Source organism: Arabidopsis lyrata (assembly GCF_000004255.2).
Source record: "Arabidopsis lyrata subsp. lyrata unplaced genomic scaffold ARALYscaffold_3, whole genome shotgun sequence".
NCBI lineage: Eukaryota > Viridiplantae > Streptophyta > Magnoliopsida > Brassicales > Brassicaceae > Arabidopsis > Arabidopsis lyrata.
In genome coordinates this window covers 23,708,430-23,729,216 of record NW_003302553.1, presented here as the reverse complement: position 1 = coordinate 23,729,216, position 20,787 = coordinate 23,708,430, and the positions used below count along the sequence as shown (strand labels likewise).

The window sequence follows — 20,787 nt, the reverse complement described above, 5'->3', positions numbered from 1 at the left end:
CGAAATATTCTATATTTTAATAAAATTCACACGATTTTATTGTTTTACCCTCACCAAAAAATAGAAAACTGGATTTGATAGTGTATTCATTAAGGGTGATTAAGACTAATCATCTCAAAACACGATTAGACTTATATACCCCTAACAATTAAGAACAAAAAATTTCGAAATCGAGGGTGTTTAGGACATTAGTATAGAGATCAACACACGATTAGACTTATATACCCCTAATTACGAAAAAGAAGAAATTTCGAGAAGAACAATTCATTAAGGGTGTTTAGGACAAATCATTCCAACTTTTAACCACAGGCCTCCAATGCCCTAACTTTCAATATGGTGCGTTTCTACTTCTCAAATAATTATTGTAGAGATTTGACATTTATTTAGATACACCATCATTATCGGTATAAAATATAAAAGAAAGTTTCTTTTATTTTATCAGATTTGTGAATTTAAAGAATATATGATAGTTGTTTTGATATTATCGGCAATATCTATATATTTTAGAAAAGTAAATTTTACCTTTAAAAAAAATTGGCTCGTAATTATCACAACATAAATTTACCATTAATATATCAAAAATATAATTAAACGATTAATTATGACACATCTTTTGTTGAAAAAAAAAAGAACCAAAAAGGAAAAAAAAAACACGGAAAAGGAAGAGAAAATAAGAAGACACGACCAATCCTTTCTCCGACGTAATTGTATGTGACTCACGACCATGATTAGATTGGTGGAGATTAATCATTGGATGTTCTTGGTCGAACGATAAACCGTCATAAAAAAAGTATGTAAACTACATTTGATCCAAATTTATTTATTTTTTTCATTTTTTCGTGTTTAAGAATATTACTATTTTTTTAAATGTAAAATATATCGAATTTTTATATTTTAGGGTCAGTTAATTTTTTAATTTTAATTAATATTCGAATTAATTTAATAGAAGGTATTTAAGTAATTACGCAAAATCAAGGGCTTAACTTTACTTTTAAAAACAATTGGCTCGTAATTATCACAACATAAATTTACCATTAATATATCAAAAATATAATTAAACGATTAATTATGAGACACATCTTTTGTTGAAAAAAAAGAACCAAAAAGGAAAAAAAAAACACGGAAAAGGAAGAGAAAATAAGAAGACACGACCAATCCTTTCTCCGACGTAATTGTATGTGACTCACGACCACACTGCTCAAATATTGTTATTATAGATAGATAGATAGATATCGAATTTTTATATTTTAGGGTCAGTTAATTTTTTAATTTTAATTAATATTCGAATTAATTTAATAGAAGGTATTTAAGTAATTACGCAAAATCAAGGGCTCAACAAGAGCCGAGAGTCCGACACGTCAGCAAAAACACTTCTCAAATATTGTTACATAAATTTACCATTAATATATCAAAAATATAATTAAACGATTAATTATGAGACACATCTTTTGTTGAAAAAAAAGAACCAAAAAGGAAAAAAAAAAACACGGAAAAGGAAGAGAAAATAAGAAGACACGACCAATCCTTTCTCCGACGTAATTGTATGTGACTCACGACCACACTTCTCAAATATTGTTATTATAGATAGATAGATAGATATCGAATTTTTATATTTTAGGGTCAGTTAATTTTTTAATTTTAATTAATATTCAAATTAATTTAATAGAAGGTATTTAAGTAATTACGCAAAATCAAGGGCTCAACAAGAGCCGAGAGTCCGACACGTCAGCAAAAACACTTCTCAAATATTGTTATTATATAGAAGTTTATATTTATGTTACAATTTTTCTTTTTATATATTTTAAATAAAAATTATTCCTCAATAATTAAAAATTTAGAAAGATCAAACCGCTGTAAATGTTTTTATTTATACGATTACATATTATCACTAACACCAATTTCTAAACAATAATATTTTAATAATTATCATTACTCGTATATCTTAATAATTTGGTTTTGGAAAAAAGTATTTTGGGCCAAAATTTTTGTTATGGGCTGAAATAACATTCCGAAGTTTTATGAGGACCGAGAACTAAGTTTAAGAAAAATATTGAAAAGAGCGTATTATTATTAGCAGAGAGACAAATTTAGTGAAGTCTCTGTCTTTTTTTTTTTCTAGGGTTTTAGATTTTCTCCCAGAGAGAAATTTTGAAAGCTTCAGAGAGATTTCCAGCTCCGGCAGCCATGGCGAGCACCAAAGTTCAAAGGATTATGACCCAACCTATCGTACGTTTCTTCTTCGATTCCTTGTTTCATCTGTTTATTGTTTCTATCGAAACCTAATTTTATATCTTGCTTTTTGTTTTCCGGTGGCGGCGGCTCCAGAACTTGATTTTTAGGTTTCTTCAAAGTGTAAGTTATTCAATTTCTTCTGGTTTGCTTTCGTTTTCGTTAACGTAATTGTTCTCTGTGACGTTTTAGGTTATTAGTTCGTCTTCTAATTTGTTCTGGTCTTTTGTATTTGTGATGCAGAAAGCTAGGATCCAGATTTGGCTGTTCGAGCAGAAAGATTTGAGGATTGAAGGAAGAATCACTGTAAGTCATCATCATATATTCTTTTGCTCTACACTTTTTTTTGCTATGGATTTGTTGTTATTGAAGCTCCATTATCATGAATTGATTAGATCCCTAGCTTTATTTTTGTGAAAATCGTGTTTGTTATGTGAACCTCGGAGAGATCGAATGCATTAGTCTCTGTTTGAATTATTGCATTTGTTGCTGGACGTTGAATAGGTGAATTGATTTAGTTCAGCCGTAGAATCAAAAAGGATTGTTGACATTGATAGTTTCACTGTTACTACTGCTCAAAGAACTGATAAGAGCCTGTCAATAGAAACTAGTTTGATTCTTAAGGTCGGTGTTGGTCCTGCCTCAGACTGCATTTGTATTGCTAAACTTTTATTCTTATCGAGTCATAATTCTAGCTGTTATTACGTTGAGTATGAGTGTGTTATTCTCTTTGGCTTAAAACTTATAGTTGCCTGCAGCCTACTTGATTTTGGGTGTTCCTTGTTTCAATTTGTTGCTATGCTTGTAAGTCTTTTATTCTTTTCGAGTTATGATTCTAGCATTCAAGCTTTTCGTAGTTTGATTCTATGCTTATAAGTAATTTGGTGAAACTTGAGATTTGTGATGGTGTCATTCTCATTGACTTAAATCTTGGAGTTGTCTACTTGACTATTGTTGTTCCATGTTACAATTTGTATAGCTATACTTTTATTATTCTTTGAGTTAAGATTCTAGCTTTTCTTAGGTTGTAACTATGTTTGGAGGAACCTGAGATTTGTGATTGTGTCATTCTAATCGGTTCTAAACTTGGAGTTTGTCTACTTGACTTTGGGTGTATCATTACATTAATCCTTGTTTCAATTTCTCCTTTTGCAGGGTTTTGACGAATACATGAATCTGGTGTTGGATGAGGCCGAAGAAGTGAGCATCAAGAAGAACACTAGGAAACCACTTGGTCAGTTGTCATGAACTCACTCTTTGCTAACATGTCTTGATTTGTTTGCTTATGGTTTGATAACTCGTGTTAATACCTATTTTCAGGAAGGATTTTACTTAAAGGAGACAACATAACTCTGATGATGAACACGTAAGTTACACAATCGTCTAATTTGTCCTTTCTCTTTATGATGTAGCAACTTGATTTGTCACATAACAAGAGATTGAAACACAATCCTTTTCTATGTTTACAGGGGAAAGTGATGTCTGTCTCAATAAGCTCTGTCGTGGATTCGTAGATCTCGATTCTTCGATGACCTTCAAGCTTATGTTAAATATCTGTTGAGTTCTTCCTCAGTTTAATTGGTACTTGACGATACCTTCTTTTCTTCAATGTCGTATAATATGCAATGTAGTAACAACTTTGAGAAATTAAGGAGCTTGATCGAATCTAGTGGATTGGTTACAAGATGTGGAGTTTTCTTTACTTAACGGCATAATATTTTGTATTAGATTGTTTTAATAGATCAAAATTGGAATTGCTTGAAAATTCGTCAACATATTATGTAATTCGACTGATCTTTGTTGCAACTTTTCAATTTATTTCTTCTGTTTAGATTTAGCTAAGATTTACTCAAACATTAAAACCAATTTATTTTGATTAAAAAATTGTATCACTTTTCTTTGTTTGGTGAACTGACCGAGTTGGCCATTCTCAGGCTCAAGTAGACTGAAGTTTAATTATATAAATAGACCAATTAGAATATAATCTGTTAAAAGTTAACATAGAAATACAGAAATATCTAAATCTTTAACTTTTTCATTGCAATTAGATTTTTTATATTCATGTAATCTATACTATTGTATTATATAACCCATGTTGAATCTTATCCCTAATCTTGCTATTGGTGAAATGAATGTATTTGTACTATTATAATCTTTTTTTTAATAACAAATAATTGGACTTTATACAACAAAGTATTATTATTTAATTATCAACTTTAGAATATAGCATGTGCCGAAAATACATACACTAGCCGCCGGCTCAAGAATGTCATCCAATAAACGAGCAGCAAAGTGGCGGCAATTGAAGCCTACTGTGGTCTTGTCCGCACTGGATAATTATCTTTAATTACTAAAACTAGTCAAAGTACTCGACTAATCACAAAACTAGACAAGTGTTTCAAGTAAATTAATTTTTGATCTTTTGATTTTATCTCTCTCTCTTTCTCTTCTATAGTTCTATCCAAAACACCATTTTTGAGGTATTTTTCTCTCTCCTTCGAATCGAATTTTCAGGTTTCTTCTATTTCCGTTTGCTTGAAGAAACGTAAGTAGAAATCATAAATCTTGCTTTGCTTGCTGGGTTTGATTTGTTGTGGTAAAGTTTTGAACTTTTTGAGTTTGAGAGCTGGATTTGTGATTCTCTCTCTGAGTTGGTGAAGTGTTTTACTTGCATCGATCTTTGTAGATCGAAGCTTCTTGTAGCGTAAAAAATGCAGACAAGGTATATGGAGAGGACTAATAGTATGAGAGAGAAGAGAAAATTGGATGAAGATGATAATCAGCAGCAGCAGCAACAGCCTGAGCGTAAAAGGCCAGCTCTTGCAAGGTAATTTGTGTTTATGTTTGTAATTTTAACAAACCCTTTACTTTGTTTGTTCCGATTATAGATTTTGGCTTGTCAAATCTACAATTGATTTGTAGTTGTTATGAATGGAAAAAAGGATTGTCTGTGGATTTGAGAAAGTTGTGTATGTTGTTGCAGTGTAATTGTGGAAGCCTTGAAGATGGATAGTTTACAGAGGCTTTGTTCGTCTTTGGAACCGATTCTTCGCCGAGTGGTAAGCTTAATACACCTTGTTTACATGTCTTTTGGTGCTTTGTGGGTTTCTCTGGCTTACTGATTTGTCTTGTGAGTATTGTCAAACAGGTAAGTGAAGAGGTGGAGCGGGCATTGGCGAAACTTGGACCTGCAAGACTTAGTGAAAGGTATCATATGATAGTTCTGGGAGGAGATAGAATTAATGGTTGGAGTAGTTTCTAATGCTTTAGTTCACAGGTCGTCTCCGAAACGAATTGAAGGTATCGGTGGAAGGAATTTGCAGCTGCAGTTCAGGTCTAGATTGTCTGTTCCTTTGTTTACTGGAGGGAAGATAGAAGGGGAGCAAGGTGCTGCGATCCATGTGGTATTGTTGGATATGACAACTGGACATGTTTTAACAGTAGGACCTGAAGCTTCTGCAAAGCTCGATGTTGTTGTGCTTGACGGTGATTTCAACACTGAAGATGATGAAGGTTGGAGTGGAGAAGAATTTGAGGGTCATTTGGTGAAAGAACGTCAAGGAAAGAGGCCTCTCTTGACTGGTGATGTGCAGGTGACGTTGAAAGAAGGTGTGGGAACATTAGGGGAACTTATCTTTACAGACAACTCGAGTTGGATAAGATGCAGAAAATTCAGGCTAGGTTTAAAGGTCTCTTCTGGTTACTGTGAGGGGATGCGTGTACGCGAGGCAAAGACAGAAGCTTTTACCGTGAAGGACCATCGTGGAGAGTGTAAGTTCTTGCATTCCTTTTTTTCGATTTCTATCCTATGATATTGGTCATTGATGTATCTGAATCTTTGTTTTTCTTATGCCTAATGGTTCTTTTCTACAGTGTACAAGAAACATTACCCACCTGCTTTGGATGATGAGGTCTGGAGGTTGGAAAAAATTGGGAAGGACGGGGCTTTCCATAAGAAACTCAATAAAGCAGGAATCTACAATGTTAAAGAATTCCTGCGTCTTATGGTCAAAGACTCTCAGAAACTAAGGACTGTGAGTACACGATTTCACTATTCAGTATCTTAGCAAGATGTTGAAATATTCGTCATGATGACTCTTACTCTGATTTTCAGATTCTTGGAAGTGGCATGTCAAACAGGATGTGGGAGACGCTTGCAGAGCATTCCAAGACATGTGTCTTGAGTGAAATGCTTTATGTCTACTATCCCGAGGACTCAGTTGGTGTTGTTTTCAACAATATATACGAGTTTAGTGGTCTTATATCGGGAAAGCAGTATTATCCTGCTGATTCTCTTTCTGACAATCAAAAGGTATGTTTGTTGGTTCTTCTGCTTCTTATAGATTCACACTTGCTTCTTCTATTATATACTCGTAAAATAGTAAAAGGTTATATATAATGCAGGGTTACGTCGATGGACTGGTGAGGAAAGCCTATGAAAACTGGGATCAGGTTATTGAATATGACAGCAAGTCACTTATGAACTTCAATCAAGTTAGCAAAACAGATGCTATAGATTATTCTATGCCAGTTTCAGTTCCAAGCCAACCGTCTACATCTTATTCAGACGTAACTGTTGAAGGTAGAGGTTCAGTATCCACAAATATCATCAAGTCTTTTTTTTTCTTATGGTGTGAACCGAATTTAACAGTCATACATTGGGTTTTTCAGCATACAACGAGAGTCCGGCTTCAAGTTTCCCGGGTCAATCTCAGCTAGCTGATACTACATACATGCACTTTGGAAATTCTTCATTTGCACCGCAAGACCACCTAGTTAACAACACTCATGAATCACAAAGCATGATCAATAGCAACAGTGGTGTGAGATTGGCGCTGGGTCCAGCAACAGGATCCCAAAACCAACAACTGGTTCAACCTCCTCCTGAAATTAACTCTTACAATGATTGGTCAAATACATGCAACAGAGGAGTTGATGGGTTTTTATCAGAGGAAGAGATTAGGGCTAGAAGTAACGAAATGCTCGAAAACGATGATATGCAGCAACTATTGAGACTCTTTAGCATGAATGGTGGTGACCAGCAAACTCCAATGAACATGGGAGAAGATGGGTTTGGGTTCCATTCTTTTGGTCAGACGGCAATTGCTGATTACGAAGAGGACCGTTCAAACTCGGGAAAGGCTGTTGTAGGATGGCTAAAGATCAAAGCAGCCATGAGATGGGGCTTCTTCATCAGAAGGAAAGCCGCTCAGAGACGGGCACAGATTGTTCAACTTGATGATGATGACGAATAGGTTCAAGAAGAAGGAAGAAACAGAAACTGAGGGTTTTCATTGTAATGATGGTTTTTAACAGCTTCCCAGAAAAAGAAGTCTTTTGTTTTTGTTTCTTCTTCTAGTGGAGCTTTATTTTGCTGTACAGGGAGCTTTCTTCTTCTCTTCTTGTTTGTTTGTGGTTATATATGTAATCTCTCTACTTGACCAGTGTTTTCAAGAACTCAAAAACCTGATGTAGTTCTATTGCATAATTTCTATGTTGTGTTCCTTTGGGTATGTTTGATAAATACTTATTTAGAAATATTTTCTGGAGAATTTCATCTTCTTGAACTCTCTGATTTGGTATAAAAGAGAATAGCTTCAAGAAAACAGAGTAACAATCATTAATTGTAATTATCTCGTCAAAATTTTTAACTAATGTATGTAGTATTCAAATTATTAAACGAAATCTTCTAATGACACATGAAAATAATGTTTGTTTTCTTTCAAAAAAAAGGAAGCAAAAGTTAACAATTTTCTAATTTAAAAACGGTAAAAAAAAAAAGGAAAGATTTTGTTCCCTTCATCGCCGTTTTTGAATAATTTTTTTACATTTTTCTTGCATAAAATCGCTATTATTATTTAATAACTTGGTAAATAGAAATAAAAGTAATATATATATATATATATATATAATTATATACAAAAAGAAACGTATATATATAATTAAAAACATATTTCTCTAATCACATTAACAATTCTTTCATCTTTGACGAAACCAGAAACCAGTTTCGCCCATCGCCGAGCAGTGAGTTCCAAAATTTCTGACCTAACAATTCTCTCATGGGTTTTAATGTTTCCTGGTCGATTTTATCTGGAATTCGTGAGATTTTTCCGTCAATTAAGAGAAAATTGAACTTATTTCGCGAATTTGTTTCGGGAATTCTAGGAAAATTAAGCCCCTTACTCATATAGATTGCATACGATCTGTTCGTTGAAATGCTTGAAAGAGATTATTGCTTATTGTTTGAAGAAGATTCATTGTTGTAATTGTTATGTTAGACGCAGAGGAAGCAAAAAGCCAAAAAAAGAAGGAGAACTTGGAAGATTCTGACGGGAGCTGTGGTTGCATCAAGGAATTGAGTTTATTATTCAATGGAGGATCAGTTTTTGTTGAGTAGCTTAGGTGTCACATCGGCCAATCCTGAAGATCTAGAACAGTCCATACTCGATGAGGTAATCTTTGCTCATTCGGTATTACTGGTCTGCATTGTTGATTCTATGAAAGGATTTAGAATTTGAATTCTAAAGGTGTTTATCTATAAGTGGTACAACCCTAATACATTCATGTCTGAAGTATTAGTATGTACTCTTTGTCAGGCGACGAAGAAACTAGATAACGATGAGGGTGGGAGTGTGGAGGAGAAGCTTGAAGGAAGCAATCTGCTTTCATCCAGCCTGAACGAGCTTTTGAATAAATTGAGGGCTGTGAAGTTTGAAATAGATGCTGTTGCATCAACGGTTGATCATGTGGACGAGATTGCAGCAGAAAACGGCTCAAAGAATAAAGATGATGAATCAGAAGTTCATGGGTTACATAGTGGTTCTGCACTTCAGCATGCCCTTGCCACAGACCGTTTAAGAAGTCTTAAGAAGAGAAAAATTCAACTTGAAAAGGAACTTACTGGTCTACATGGTCAGAGTGCGTCTAGTAGTGCTGATCACGATAATCTACTGCGAGATCTGGTGAAGGAGAAGCCTAGTCTTAAGAGAAAATTGAAAGAGACTCAGAAACCAAGTAGAAGAGAAGGGAAGAAGGTGAAAGTAGTTTCATTTCGTGAAGACACAGATTTTGATGCTGTTTTCGATGCTGCTTCAGCAGGTTTTGTTGAAACGGTACGTTCAGCTGTCTTCTAAAGGTTATATATATTTGACCTGATTACTGTGAGATTATGCTCTTTATATGCGGGTATGAAAAATTCATATATGAAAGACAGTGACTAATTTCAAGGGTGTTCTTGTCTAGGAAAGAGATGAATTGGTGAGAAAAGGAATTTTAACTCCGTTTCACAAGCTCGATGGTTTTGAACGCCGACTTCAACAACCTGGACCGTCAAACTCGCGCAACCTACCCGAAGGAGACGACGAAAATGACAAAAGTGAGGACTCCAACAGTATTGATAGAGCTGTCCAATCAATGTCGTTGGCTGCAAAGGCTCGCCCTACAACCAAGCTACTTGATGCAGAAGACTTGCCAAAGCTTGAACCGCCCACTGCTCCTTTTAGAAGGCTAAGAAAGCTTTACAAGACGCCTGATTCTCCGGATAATGAAGTAAAGAAAAGTAAAGCTGGGAAGAAGAGCAAAAAGAAGCGGCCTTTGCCTGAAAAGATATGGAGAAAGCGAATCTCTCGTGAAGACTCTAGTCTTCAAGAAAGTGGTATGACTGATTCTATTGACAATTATATGTATTTACAGATTGCTGTTTGGCACCTTTGATTGAATTTCATGGCTAGTAATTGGAGCGAATGCTTTTGAAAAGATAAGGCTGTGATATTGGATATTCCGCTGTTTAGATATTACATGTTATTAATGCAATGCTTTTAAGTGATAAGTCTCAACAGTTTCTACCAGCGTTAAGCATATCTTTTTTTCCTCACTTGAGTCTATGTAAAGCAATAAGTTATGATGTTGATTCTTGTTGCAATGTTTCAGGAGATGAAAGGAGAATCTTGACCACTTCCAGTTGTGAGGAAGAAGAGCTAGCTGATTTTGATGATGCAGATGACAACGAAACATCTTCTGTACAGCTTGAAGGTGGATTAAACATTCCTGAATGCATATTTCGTAAACTTTTTGAGTACCAAAGAGTTGGGGTGCAATGGCTTTGGGAACTTCATTGCCAAAGGGCTGGTGGCATTATCGGGGACGAGATGGGTCTTGGTAAAACTATACAGGTCTTATCTTTTCTCGGATCCTTGCATTTCAGTAAGATGTACAAACCGAGTATTATCATATGTCCTGTTACACTCTTGCGTCAATGGAGAAGAGAAGCACAGAAATGGTACCCAGATTTTCACGTGGAAATACTCCATGACTCAGCACAAGATTCTGGGCATGGCAAAGGACAAGGCAAGGCCAATGAAAGCGATTATGACAGTGAGTGTTCAGTTGATAGTGATCATGAGCAAAAGTCTAAGAACACCAAGAAATGGGATTCTTTGATAAACCGGGTTCTAAATTCTGAGTCGGGGCTCCTCATCACCACATATGAGCAATTGAGGCTGCAGGGTGAGAAGCTACTCAATATTGAGTGGGGTTATGCGGTACTGGACGAAGGCCATCGGATCCGGAACCCAAATTCTGATATTACTTTGGTGTGCAAACAGTTACAGACCGTCCATCGAATTATTATGACTGGGGCACCAATCCAGAATAAACTAACAGAACTCTGGTCCTTGTTCGATTTTGTTTTCCCGGGAAAACTGGGGGTCCTGCCTGTGTTTGAGGCAGAGTTTTCTGTTCCCATAACTGTGGGTGGCTATGCCAATGCTTCTCCTTTACAAGTGTCGACTGCCTATCGGTAAATTACCTTGTCTTTCTTTTGAATCACTTAGGTAACTCATCACAGTTTTTGTTCTAACAATTCTTGACAATGTGCAGGTGTGCTGTTGTTCTTCGTGATTTGATCATGCCGTACCTTCTCCGCCGTATGAAGGCTGATGTGAACGCACATCTTACAAAAAAGACTGAACACGTTCTCTTTTGCAGCCTCACTGTAGAGCAGCGATCTACCTACAGGGCATTCCTTGCGAGCTCTGAAGTAGAACAGATTTTGGATGGCAACAGGAATTCGCTTTATGGGATTGATGTGATGCGTAAGATATGCAACCACCCTGATCTACTTGAGAGAGAACATTCTCACCAGAACCCAGATTATGGGAACCCGGAACGCAGTGGGAAGATGAAGGTTGTTGCAGAAGTGCTCAAGGTCTGGAAGCAGCAAGGACACCGTGTACTTCTGTTTTCACAGACTCAGCAAATGCTTGACATCCTCGAGAGCTTCTTGGTTGCAAATGAGTATAGTTACCGGAGGATGGATGGTCTTACACCCGTGAAACAGAGAATGGCTTTAATTGATGAGTTTAATAATTCAGATGATGTGTTTGTTTTCGTTCTGACGACAAAGGTGGGTGGTTTGGGAACAAATTTGACTGGTGCGAACAGGGTCATTATCTTTGACCCGGATTGGAACCCCTCAAATGATATGCAGGTACGTTTTGCTTTGTAAGTCACAGATTCAGTGTTCAAAAAACCCGTCATGGTCTTAAGTAACAGTCAATTTTCTGCTTTTTCGGTCAGGCAAGGGAACGAGCATGGCGTATTGGGCAGAAGAAGGATGTTACCGTTTACAGATTGATCACTCGAGGCACAATTGAGGAGAAGGTATATCATAGACAGATTTATAAACATTTTCTCACCAATAAGATCTTGAAGAATCCACAACAGAGAAGATTCTTCAAAGCTCGGGATATGAAAGATCTTTTCATCCTGAAAGATGATGGCGATAGCAACGCCTCCACGGAAACCTCTAACATTTTCAGTCAGCTGGCTGAAGAGATAAACATCGTAGGAGCTCAATCAGATAAAAAACCTGAATCCGCTACACAACTCGCTCTTCACAATACTGCAGAGGGATCCTCGGAGCAAACAGATGTGGAAACGACTGATAAAACTGGTGAAGCCATGGATGAAGAGACAAATATCTTAAAGAGTCTCTTTGACGCACATGGAATACATGTAAGTACGTTGATTATTGCTCATTCAAGCTTCTTCTCCAATAATTTCCTCCTATTCGCTTCACTCTCCTACAATTTTTAACGCAGAGTGCTGTGAATCACGACACCATTATGAATGCAAACGATGAGGAAGAGAAGATGAGACTTGAACACCAAGCATCTCAAGTGGCAAGAAGAGCTGCAGAAGCATTGCGCGAATCACGAATGCTGCGTAGCCGCGAAAGCATCTCAGTGCCCACATGGACGGGAAGATCTGGTTGTGCAGGTGCACCATCATCTGTACGGAGGAGATTTGGATCAACTGTTAATTCCCGGTTAACCCAGAGTGGAGACAAACCATCAGTGATCAAGAACGGAATCAGTGCGGGTCTATCTTCAGGCAAAGCACCATCTTCCGCAGAGCTTCTCAACAGAATACGCGGAAGCAGAGAACAAGCCATTGGTGTTGGCCTTGAGCAGCTACCGTCTTCTTCGGGTTCAAGCAGCAGAGTAGGTTCGTTGCAGCCCGAGGTCCTGATCCGAAAGATATGCAGCTTTGTACAGCAAAAAGGTGGAAGTGCGGACACGACCAGCATCGTCAACCATTTCAGGGACATAGTTTCTTTTAATGACAAGCCGTTGTTTAAGAATCTCTTGAGAGAGATTGCAACGCTTAAGAAGGATCAAAATAGATCGTTTTGGGTCCTCAAAACAGAGTATAAAGATTAAGAAAAGAGGTTTTTGCTGTATCTACTGTTCGAGTCTGAACTCTGAAGACGGAGAAGGCGACATTGGCTCCACACATAATTGCCAAGTATTCATTCTCTTTTTCTTTATAACCAAGCTCACGCACTTCTTAACTTTTTTAACCACCAAAGTCACTTAGACTTCAAAGTCTACCTTCTTTTTAACAATTATGAATCTTTATTGACCAACTCGAAAGGCAAACACCACTCAAGTCTACTAAAGTAACAATAAAACAAACTCTCAAGTGTAAAGACTAAAGATGGGTTTTCTTGTGTTTGAATGTTGGTGCAGGCAGGGTCGAGAGTTGTTGGGATCACGTTACTGAGTCACTTATGAAGAACTTGAATCAAAACGGCTAATGTAGATTACTCTATAGTACCAGTTTCCATTTCCAAGTCGTATCCAGACGAACCGGTTAAAGGTAGAGGTTTCATTAGCCACAATCTCTAAATTCTTTTTCTCTTTATGTGAACCGAATTAACACTCAGTCATCGGGATTTTTCAGCGAAACAGAGTCTCAGTCTCAGCTTCCTGATACTACTAGTTACATGCACTTTGGTTTCGCTCCGCAAAGACCAGCTAATTAGCAACCCTCATGACTCAAAAAGCAATTGTAGTATGAAGATTGATTCAACCTGCTCCTGAGTTATCAACTCTTTTAATGAGATTACTCAAACACAAGCAACAGAGGAAGTTATGATGAGAGCTAGAAAGTAACTCTTGTAATCTTCTATTTAAAAACTTCTAAAAAAAGTGTATATTTGTCAATATTAATGTTTGGACACAAAAAAAAAAGAGTCACAATATTGATGTTTTAGGTCAACTTTTTTTTTTTTGGTCGCAAGTGTGTTTTTTTATTCATACTGCAAGCCAAAGTAACAGGCAAAATATAAAATATACAGACCAAACTAAATAGACCAAGAAAACAAGGTAAAGGCCCAAAAGCCCAGTTTAATAGCTTTAGTCCGAAGAAAAAAACTGTTGTTGACAGCACAAAAGACACGTGGCAACTGGAAAACATGTTGGGTGACACGTGAGAAGTTAAAGGAGATGGAGTTTCCGTCACCGGCAGAATCTTCTAACGCCGGAGAGCTTCAATTCTGGTCGAAATCGCCAGAAACCTAGTGTAGTCGGTAGATCCCAATCTTCGCCCAAAGAAACTATGGCGAAATTTCAATTTGGCTTGATGAGAATGACTCCACTTAATTCAAATCGGTTAATCTTCTTCATCTTCTTCTTCAAAAAACAGCTTTTCAATCTTCAAGCTGCAGTTCATCAAACCGGTCCAAAAGCTAGCCTATAACCGCCGAAGAGATAAGCAGTGATACAACTAGAAACAAAGCCAGCCATCAGCGCTATATAAGTCGTTCGATGCCGGAGACCAGAGCCGAAACAAAGCCGGACGAAGATGCTAGTAAAGCCATCTACGCCGGAAGCAAAGCCAGCCTACACCACTAAGAAAGCTAGTGCAGCCAGACAAGAAACCCGCCTCAAGCGGAAAAGAATTGCCGGCAACATATGAATGGAAAAACTTCTTTCTCTCTGAAAGATGAAAGGGAGAGAGAAGAATCCTCCGCCGATTTTGTTTTAGGTCAACTTTGATACTATTAAAAATTTCACCTATGAATTAAATCGAATCACTGTAAACCTGAACCAATCGAGTTTGGTTTGATTAGTACAATTTGGTTCAATTTAGAACCGTACTAAATTCAATGGGTTGACTCACCATAACTTGTGCATGTCTGACCAAAATACCCTTGGCTAATTACAAAATATACAAGAAACCCTATCAGTCCCAATTCTCTGATCGTCTTCACAAAAACAACAACAATTTCGCCGGCGTCGTCTCCTCCTCCATCACCGTCGCTGCTGCTTTGATTCGCAGCAGTGAGTCCTCCTAAATTTCGGGTATCTTCTCTAAGTCTTTCGCTGTTTCCTTGATCTGAGTTTTAAAATTCCTCTCATTCGCATTCATTTTTATGATCGGTGAACAATTACACATAGATTTCCATTCAATTCAATTCCTCTTCTTATTTTTGCTTATAGGTTTTCTTCGTTGATCGGTGGACAATTTCACTTTTTTTCTAAGCCAATTTATCACCGAAAACTGTAGAAAAACTTAGCCTTTACACAAGATCTGTTCGTTAAAATGCCTAAAAGAAGCTGATAATTGTTATGGTTTGATCTCCAATTTGATTGTATTTTGTCTGAGCTTAATTGTGGTAAATTGTTATGTTTTGAAGGTGCACGAAAATGGATAACTTGGAAGACTTGAAGATTGTGACAGAGCAGTGGTGGAAACAAGGAATTGAATTTGTTCAACAAATACCACCGTCTCAGCTTTATACTGCTATTGGTGTTCTCTTATTAGCTACCATTTGGCTCTTATCTAGTAAGTAGTAGCGAACACCACATTCTTCTTCTCATTGATCTTTTCCTTTTTTGGTATGAGATTTATAGTTGCTAATGTTGACACTTTTGCTGATTTCTGCAGTTCGTTTGTTTAGACGTACAAAGTCCAATACTGTACTCCTCTCTGGGCTAAGTGGAAGTGGCAAAACAATGCTCTTCTATCAAGTGAGTATTTTTACGGTTTTACTCCTTTTGAAGAGCTGCTTAAAGAAACGAGTTGTTGAATGTTGTTGTGTCATATTATAAGATGGTTTCGTTTACGTTTTTATGTATTGTGACAGCTACGAGATGGATCTTCGCACCAAGGTGCTGTAACGTCAATGGAACCAAATGAAGGCACCTTTGTGCTTCACAATGAAAACACTATGGTAAAGAATGATCTTTGCTTCGGTTTTGTTTAAGAATGTTAAGTGTTTAAGGGACTTGATATATATTTGCCTCTGTGTTTGACAGAAAGGAAAAGTAAAGCCTGTTCATCTTGTTGATGTTCCTGGACACTCTCGGCTTAGATCTAAGCTAGAAGAATACTTGCCTCGGGCAGCCGCTGTTGTGTTTGTAGTAGATGCATTGGAGTTCCTCCCAAATATTCGTGTAGCTTCAGAGTAATTAATTACCACATAAAAGATGATTTTCTTGGGCATAAGTGATTCTTAGAGATAGACACTTAAACATGGTTTGTATTTTTCCAGGTACCTTTACGACATTCTGACAAATACTAGCGTTGTTAAGAATAAGATCCCGGTTCTGCTTTGCTGTAACAAGACAGATAAAGTAACTGCACACACCAAAGAGTTCATCCGCAAGCAGATGGAGAAAGAAATGTGAGATTGATTTCTATCTGTTTCTAAATCCTGAAAATAATAAGCTCTCATGATAATACTTTTGTTAATGTGTGTGTTTTGCAGAGAGAAACTTAGGGTTTCGAGGAGCGCAATATCAACAGCTGATATAGCGAATGACTTCACTCTCGGGATTGAAGGAGAAGTGTTTTCCTTTTCGCATTGCCAGAACAAAGTCACGGTCGCTGAGGCGTCTGGACTAACAGGAGAAACAGATCAGGTACAAGCGTTCATCAGAGAACACGTTAAGCCATGAGAAATGTGTAAGCATATCAGAGAATGAACTTAAATGTCTTTTCATTTTTTTGTACATGAAATTATAATTTGAGAATTTAGATGATATAAGTTGGAAGGATTTCTGGATGTCGAAAACTTGTTTAGTGCATCGACTGAATCTTTTAGCGTTTTGTCCAAGCAACCTCACTATAAATAAATTGTTAACACAGACAGTTTTTTATAAGATTGATCAAAAGGTAAGCGAATGAATTGAAGAATCTTGTCGCATTTTAGTTAGTTAGTAGATTTCTATGCAACTTTGTACTTTGCTTCGTCTTAAAGACAAGGATGAAGGAGAGATAGAAGTGATCGGATTGGGACTCGGCCTTAAGTTGAATTGGGAATGTCTCGTCGACATACTGTCAGGGGCTAAACCTGGAAAATCGTTGGACAGGAGCTATGCTCGTATGCAAGCCTTGGATGGACGCTTGTAACGATCAATTGCTTAGTTCGGTCTTCGATCTATAAACTTGGTTTGAGTCGTCTTGGATTTCAAATATTTGGTATAGTTGTGATTTCGAGCAGAAGGTGGACTCCTTTCTCCGGTGTGTTCTGTGGATCCAAGCCAAGGCGGTCTCACAGAGATACATGTTAGTAGGCATTGTTCGGATCTATCTTGTGTCGTATACGCTGCTGAGAGTTACGTCCAAAAGTTGGTCTTTCCTTGGAAGTATGAATTTCTTTCCAAGGGTTTCAAATCAACCCTTAAGAACAACTTGTTCCACGACACTGCATTGGGCTCTAGATAGAGCCACAGTATCTGCAAAGAAAGGGTGAAAAGGCAGAGCCAGACACGGTCCAAATCTCTCCTTGGCAAATTCAAAACACAGCAAGAAATAAGAATGATCTCCTCCTCGTGGAAAAACCTTGTCTCTAGCAAACTAGTTACCGTTACAATTGATAATCAAGTGTGGCCACAACCACCAGAGACGAGAAAAGAATCTACAAGACAAAGGAGCAACCAAAATCTACAAGACAAAGACGTGTTGGACGAGCCAAACAAGGTCACACATAACAGTAACACTGAAACACAATCCGATGGATCATATAATAAATAGAGAACAGGATGAACAAAGCAAGGAAAGCCAACAATTGTCAGGATACAAAGTAATAAAAAAAAACGACACAAAGATTAGGCTGTTTTGTGGTTGATTTGGACAGAGCTGGGAACATAAGAGCACCCAAGTGGCCAACAAGTTAGGTGCCTAGATTCGCCACGATCAACCTTTTTGAAGTATCCCTTCTTTCCAATGATGTAAGCTATGTTTCGAGTTGGGTCACATCCACCACCAATGTTTTTATCAAGAACCACAGCCACCTTCTTCTCCTCGTCAACGAAGAAACTCCCGCCCGTAAAAGAGAAGGAAATACCCATGAGAGGTTTCATATCAACCTTTAAGAACGACTTTTTCCACGACACTGCATTGGGCTCAATCTTGCTGCTAATCCAAATCTTCAAGGTATACGGAGAAGAACATCGCTGAAACAACACCGCAATCTGGTTATCCCCAACACTAGATAGAGCCACAGTATCTGCAAAGAAAGGGTGAAAAGGCAGAGGCAGACGCGGTCCAAATGTCTCGGTGGTGAAATCATAACAGAGTAAGAAATAAGAATGATCTCCTCCTCGTGGAAAAACCTTGTCTCGCGCAAACCAGTAAGTGTTACCATGGAGAGACAAGCCACGGTGAACAAATTCAATATCCCAGTCCGGATTGACATCAAGAACCTTCCATGAATCAGACTCAAAACTGTAGATTTCAAACTCACGAAGTAGGGGCCTCCTTTTACAGTCGTAGTGATCCACAAATCTCAAGACTTTGTGTTTCTTCATCACATCGTAACCCAGAGCATACCTGTCCCATGTGTTGAAAGAGTTTCTGGGTTTGATCCAAATTGTTTGCCCAGAACAAGGGTTCCAAACAACAAGCCTAGAAATATCTTTCATGGTGCATAACAAGAAACCATCGCAGTGAAAGATGTTAGATATGTCGACTTGATTAGCATCGTCTAGGCTAATAAGTTGACCTAAACGCTCTATGGGATTAGGATCGAGGAGATTGAGGCTGAATAAAGAAACCCTAAAATCGAGCATCATCACAACATGAAACTCCTTCCTCTGCTTCTTCTTTGCTTCTTCTTTACCGATGTGCCTCCTTGTAAAGGATCGATCTTTCGATAAAGTGTTCCACTTTTTGCATGTAGACCGCACTCCTCTCAGAGATGTCACCGGAAGCTTAGAGAGTACCTCCTCTGCCAAATCCCTAGGAATTTCGGAGAGCATCGTCGTTAATTGTTTTCGCGAATCGAAATTTACTTTACCTTTTCCTCTGATTTCTTCAGAGATATTTATCAGTGAGCACTTCAGAGTTCAGATGTTGTGTGTAGGCCTGGATTTTCGGTTAACCGTTCGGTTATCGGTTGGATCCATTCAATTTCGGTTCTTTCGATTTTAAATAAGTATCCATTCGGATATTTTGAAATTTCGGTTCGGTTTTGCTTCGGTTCCGGTTATTTCGGTTTTAAAATTTAGTATCCATTCGGTTATTTTGCTTAGGATATTTTCGGATATTTCGGTTATTTTTGAGTATTTTCGGATATTTTTGGATATATTTAGGTTATTTTCGAATATTTTTATTATTTTTATATATTTTTCAAGTGTTTTTAATTATTTGGTCTATAAATAACTAATTATTTTGAAAATATAATTGTATTTCGGGTATTTCGGGTACCCGAAATATTTCGGTTCGGTACCAATTCGTTACGGTTATTTCGGTTATAGAATTTAGTATCCATTCGGTTATTTTCAAATTTTTGGTTCGGTTCAATTCGGTTCGGTTTTTTTTCTTCGGTTTCGGTTCGGTTTATTTGGCCAGTTGTGTGTCCAATTTGGGCTTGGGCTTTAAAGTATTGCCCAAAGGCCTATTAAAGTCGGTTTTTTGGTTAACAAGGCCTATTCAAGTCTCGCCATAGTTATTTGATAAACAAGGATCAAATTTGCCCAATGGGCTTGGTTTTTTTTGGGCTTGAGCACTTCAGATGTTGTTTTTCTCTCTCTTTATTACTCCAGCGGCACCTTCAAGCTCAACCTTTTTAGCAGTATATTCATCATTTTCTGGTCGCTGGTGTCGCTGCTTTTTCTGGCGACGAATTTGAACGACATGGGGTTACTGTTCATTTTTTAAAAAAAATTAATGTTAAATTATATTCAAAAGAAAAAAAAAACACTGTTTACTACATTAAAATGCAACTTTTCATAAGAATAAGTAAAATATTGTCCCTAACCTTGATTTCTTCTTGTCTCAAACCACCTCAAAATGCCACCTTCATACTTCAGATCGCCTCCACTCGTAAGCGTGCTAAACCGGTTTCGTATGTTTTTGTCGATCATCTTGACAAGCTTTCCCGCCGAGGACGGTTCTATTCTCCATGTCTCCTGTTGTTCCTTTCCCGCCATATGGAATGAATCGTGTTTTGAAACACGTATTGTATGATGAAAGCTCTAGTATGGTCATGGTCTTTATCTGTCTTGAGCTTCAAAACCTCTTCCCAAGCTACCGAAATCTTGTCTAGAAACACTCCTTTCATGAGTTCCTCCCACACCTTTAAATTGTAGGGACACAAGAAGAACAAATGTTTCCTTGTCTCCACCGAATACTGACAAAAGACACAGTTTACATTTGAGCTTTCCTTCCATTTTTGCATTCTTTCTATTGAATTAAGACTTTAGATTAAGAACACAAAGTTTAAGAATAACTCTCTTTTATTTATGCCTTAGAAATTACTCAAACAAAAGCTCTCAATCTCATAGGGTTAACCACAACTTGGTACCTCTATTTATATAAAACACTTTGACCTATTCCTAACTCAAATAGGACTTGTTAGATAACTCCTAACAATGTTTTAGATAACTCCTAAAACTTTTAAGCTTTATCTTCTAATAACTCTAGCTTAGCTTTTAACCACATGTTTTAACTCAAGCTTAACTTCAACACTTTCTCCTAATGCCAATATGTCTTTTTGTTGCTAGCCATGTAATAAAATAGTACTTTGGGGTCATTGTTCATCGTCTCTTTCCAAGCTAGTTGGTCGATGGAGTTAAAACTTATCAAAAGTTCAGTGCTAATTGAAAAGAACAATGCCATAGACTCTTGAATAAAAAAAATAATCAAAAAGTAAGAAAGCGAAGAAAGAGAGTATCTTAGAGACTTTAAAAAATCTATGAGATATTCATTGGACATTTGTCTCTTATACATTGGTTCAATTTTATTTTTATAACTATAGTTTAATTA

General features: G+C 37.2%; 5 protein-coding genes across 10 annotated transcripts; 4 read left to right on the top strand and 1 right to left on the bottom strand.

Annotated features, from left to right (window-relative positions):
• The first annotated feature begins 2,018 nt into the window (after positions 1-2,018).
• Positions 2,019-3,982, top strand: LOC9322333 (small nuclear ribonucleoprotein E). Its single transcript, XM_002886221.2, has 6 exons — positions 2,019-2,226; positions 2,326-2,352; positions 2,473-2,535; positions 3,385-3,463; positions 3,550-3,595; positions 3,699-3,982. Exons 1-6 carry the CDS (start codon positions 2,185-2,187, stop codon positions 3,706-3,708), a joined length of 267 nt encoding a protein of 88 aa, XP_002886267.1. The 5' UTR covers positions 2,019-2,184; the 3' UTR covers positions 3,709-3,982.
• A 233-nt stretch (positions 3,983-4,215) lies between these two features.
• Positions 4,216-7,746, top strand: LOC9322332 (calmodulin-binding protein 60 C). Of its 3 annotated transcripts, none has more exons than XM_021031512.1 (9): positions 4,216-4,825; positions 4,916-5,056; positions 5,213-5,288; positions 5,378-5,436; positions 5,507-6,000; positions 6,103-6,263; positions 6,344-6,541; positions 6,634-6,811; positions 6,901-7,746. In XM_021031512.1, exons 2-9 carry the CDS (start codon positions 4,941-4,943, stop codon positions 7,482-7,484), a joined length of 1,866 nt encoding a protein of 621 aa, XP_020887171.1. In that variant the 5' UTR covers positions 4,216-4,825; positions 4,916-4,940; the 3' UTR covers positions 7,485-7,746. The 3 variants fall into 3 exon arrangements, with proteins under 3 accessions (XP_020887171.1, XP_002886266.1, XP_020887172.1); XM_002886220.2 differs by having other exon boundaries at positions 4,604-4,709; XM_021031513.1 differs by having other exon boundaries at positions 4,679-4,774.
• A 465-nt stretch (positions 7,747-8,211) lies between these two features.
• On the top strand, positions 8,212-13,057 carry LOC9322331 (protein CHROMATIN REMODELING 8). Of its 3 annotated transcripts, none has more exons than XM_021030845.1 (8): positions 8,212-8,253; positions 8,508-8,681; positions 8,826-9,341; positions 9,472-9,883; positions 10,159-11,026; positions 11,107-11,716; positions 11,806-12,243; positions 12,330-13,057. In XM_021030845.1, exons 2-8 carry the CDS (start codon positions 8,601-8,603, stop codon positions 12,948-12,950), a joined length of 3,546 nt encoding a protein of 1,181 aa, XP_020886504.1. In that variant the 5' UTR covers positions 8,212-8,253; positions 8,508-8,600; the 3' UTR covers positions 12,951-13,057. The 3 variants fall into 3 exon arrangements, with proteins under 3 accessions (XP_020886504.1, XP_002886265.1, XP_020886505.1); XM_002886219.2 differs by lacking the exon at positions 8,212-8,253 and adding an exon at positions 8,273-8,328 and having other exon boundaries at positions 12,330-13,035; XM_021030846.1 differs by lacking the exons at positions 8,212-8,253; positions 8,508-8,681 and having other exon boundaries at positions 9,250-9,341; positions 9,477-9,883; positions 12,330-13,035.
• A 1,695-nt stretch (positions 13,058-14,752) lies between these two features.
• Positions 14,753-16,649, top strand: LOC9320257 (signal recognition particle receptor subunit beta). Of its 2 annotated transcripts, none has more exons than XM_021030847.1 (7): positions 14,753-14,876; positions 15,212-15,360; positions 15,463-15,545; positions 15,662-15,748; positions 15,834-15,982; positions 16,070-16,201; positions 16,286-16,649. In XM_021030847.1, the coding sequence occupies exons 2-7, from the start codon at positions 15,222-15,224 to the stop codon at positions 16,473-16,475; spliced, it is 780 nt and encodes a 259-aa protein (XP_020886506.1). In that variant the 5' UTR covers positions 14,753-14,876; positions 15,212-15,221; the 3' UTR covers positions 16,476-16,649. The 2 variants fall into 2 exon arrangements, with proteins under 2 accessions (XP_020886506.1, XP_020886507.1); XM_021030848.1 differs by having other exon boundaries at positions 14,755-14,855.
• Positions 16,650-17,464: 815 nt separating this feature from the next.
• Positions 17,465-18,864, bottom strand: LOC110229837 (F-box protein At2g18780-like). The gene has a single exon (XM_021030844.1). It carries the CDS (start codon positions 18,777-18,779, stop codon positions 17,628-17,630), a length of 1,152 nt encoding a protein of 383 aa, XP_020886503.1. The 5' UTR covers positions 18,780-18,864; the 3' UTR covers positions 17,465-17,627.
• Between the last annotated feature and the right edge of the window lie 1,923 nt (positions 18,865-20,787).

What these genes read in the sequence shown, in the direction of transcription:
- LOC9322331 (XM_021030845.1), top strand. Translation starts at nt 8,601, where the DNA reads ATGGAGGATCAGTTTTTGTTGAGTAGCTTAGGTGTCACATCGGCCAAT. An exon ending in CAGCAGGTTTTGTTGAAACG is followed by an intron (nt 9,342 to 9,471) that starts GTACGTTCAGCT and finishes GTTCTTGTCTAG; the next exon opens with GAAAGAGATGAATTGGTGAG. An exon ending in CAAGTGTCGACTGCCTATCG is followed by an intron (nt 11,027 to 11,106) that starts GTAAATTACCTT and finishes GACAATGTGCAG; the next exon opens with GTGTGCTGTTGTTCTTCGTG.
- LOC9322333 (XM_002886221.2), top strand. Translation starts at nt 2,185, where the DNA reads ATGGCGAGCACCAAAGTTCAAAGGATTATGACCCAACCTATC. An exon ending in GGATTATGACCCAACCTATC is followed by an intron (nt 2,227 to 2,325) that starts GTACGTTTCTTC and finishes CGGCGGCTCCAG; the next exon opens with AACTTGATTTTTAGGTTTCT. An exon ending in GGATTGAAGGAAGAATCACT is followed by an intron (nt 2,536 to 3,384) that starts GTAAGTCATCAT and finishes CTCCTTTTGCAG; the next exon opens with GGTTTTGACGAATACATGAA.
- LOC9322332 (XM_021031512.1), top strand. Translation starts at nt 4,941, where the DNA reads ATGCAGACAAGGTATATGGAGAGGACTAATAGTATGAGAGAGAAGAGA. An exon ending in CCTGCAAGACTTAGTGAAAG is followed by an intron (nt 5,437 to 5,506) that starts GTATCATATGAT and finishes TTTAGTTCACAG; the next exon opens with GTCGTCTCCGAAACGAATTG. An exon ending in CTCTTTCTGACAATCAAAAG is followed by an intron (nt 6,542 to 6,633) that starts GTATGTTTGTTG and finishes TATATAATGCAG; the next exon opens with GGTTACGTCGATGGACTGGT.
- LOC9320257 (XM_021030847.1), top strand. Translation starts at nt 15,222, where the DNA reads ATGGATAACTTGGAAGACTTGAAGATTGTGACAGAGCAGTGGTGGAAA. An exon ending in AAACAATGCTCTTCTATCAA is followed by an intron (nt 15,546 to 15,661) that starts GTGAGTATTTTT and finishes GTATTGTGACAG; the next exon opens with CTACGAGATGGATCTTCGCA. An exon ending in AATATTCGTGTAGCTTCAGA is followed by an intron (nt 15,983 to 16,069) that starts GTAATTAATTAC and finishes GTATTTTTCCAG; the next exon opens with GTACCTTTACGACATTCTGA.
- LOC110229837 (XM_021030844.1), bottom strand. Translation starts at nt 18,779, where the DNA reads ATGCTCTCCGAAATTCCTAGGGATTTGGCAGAGGAGGTACTCTCTAAG.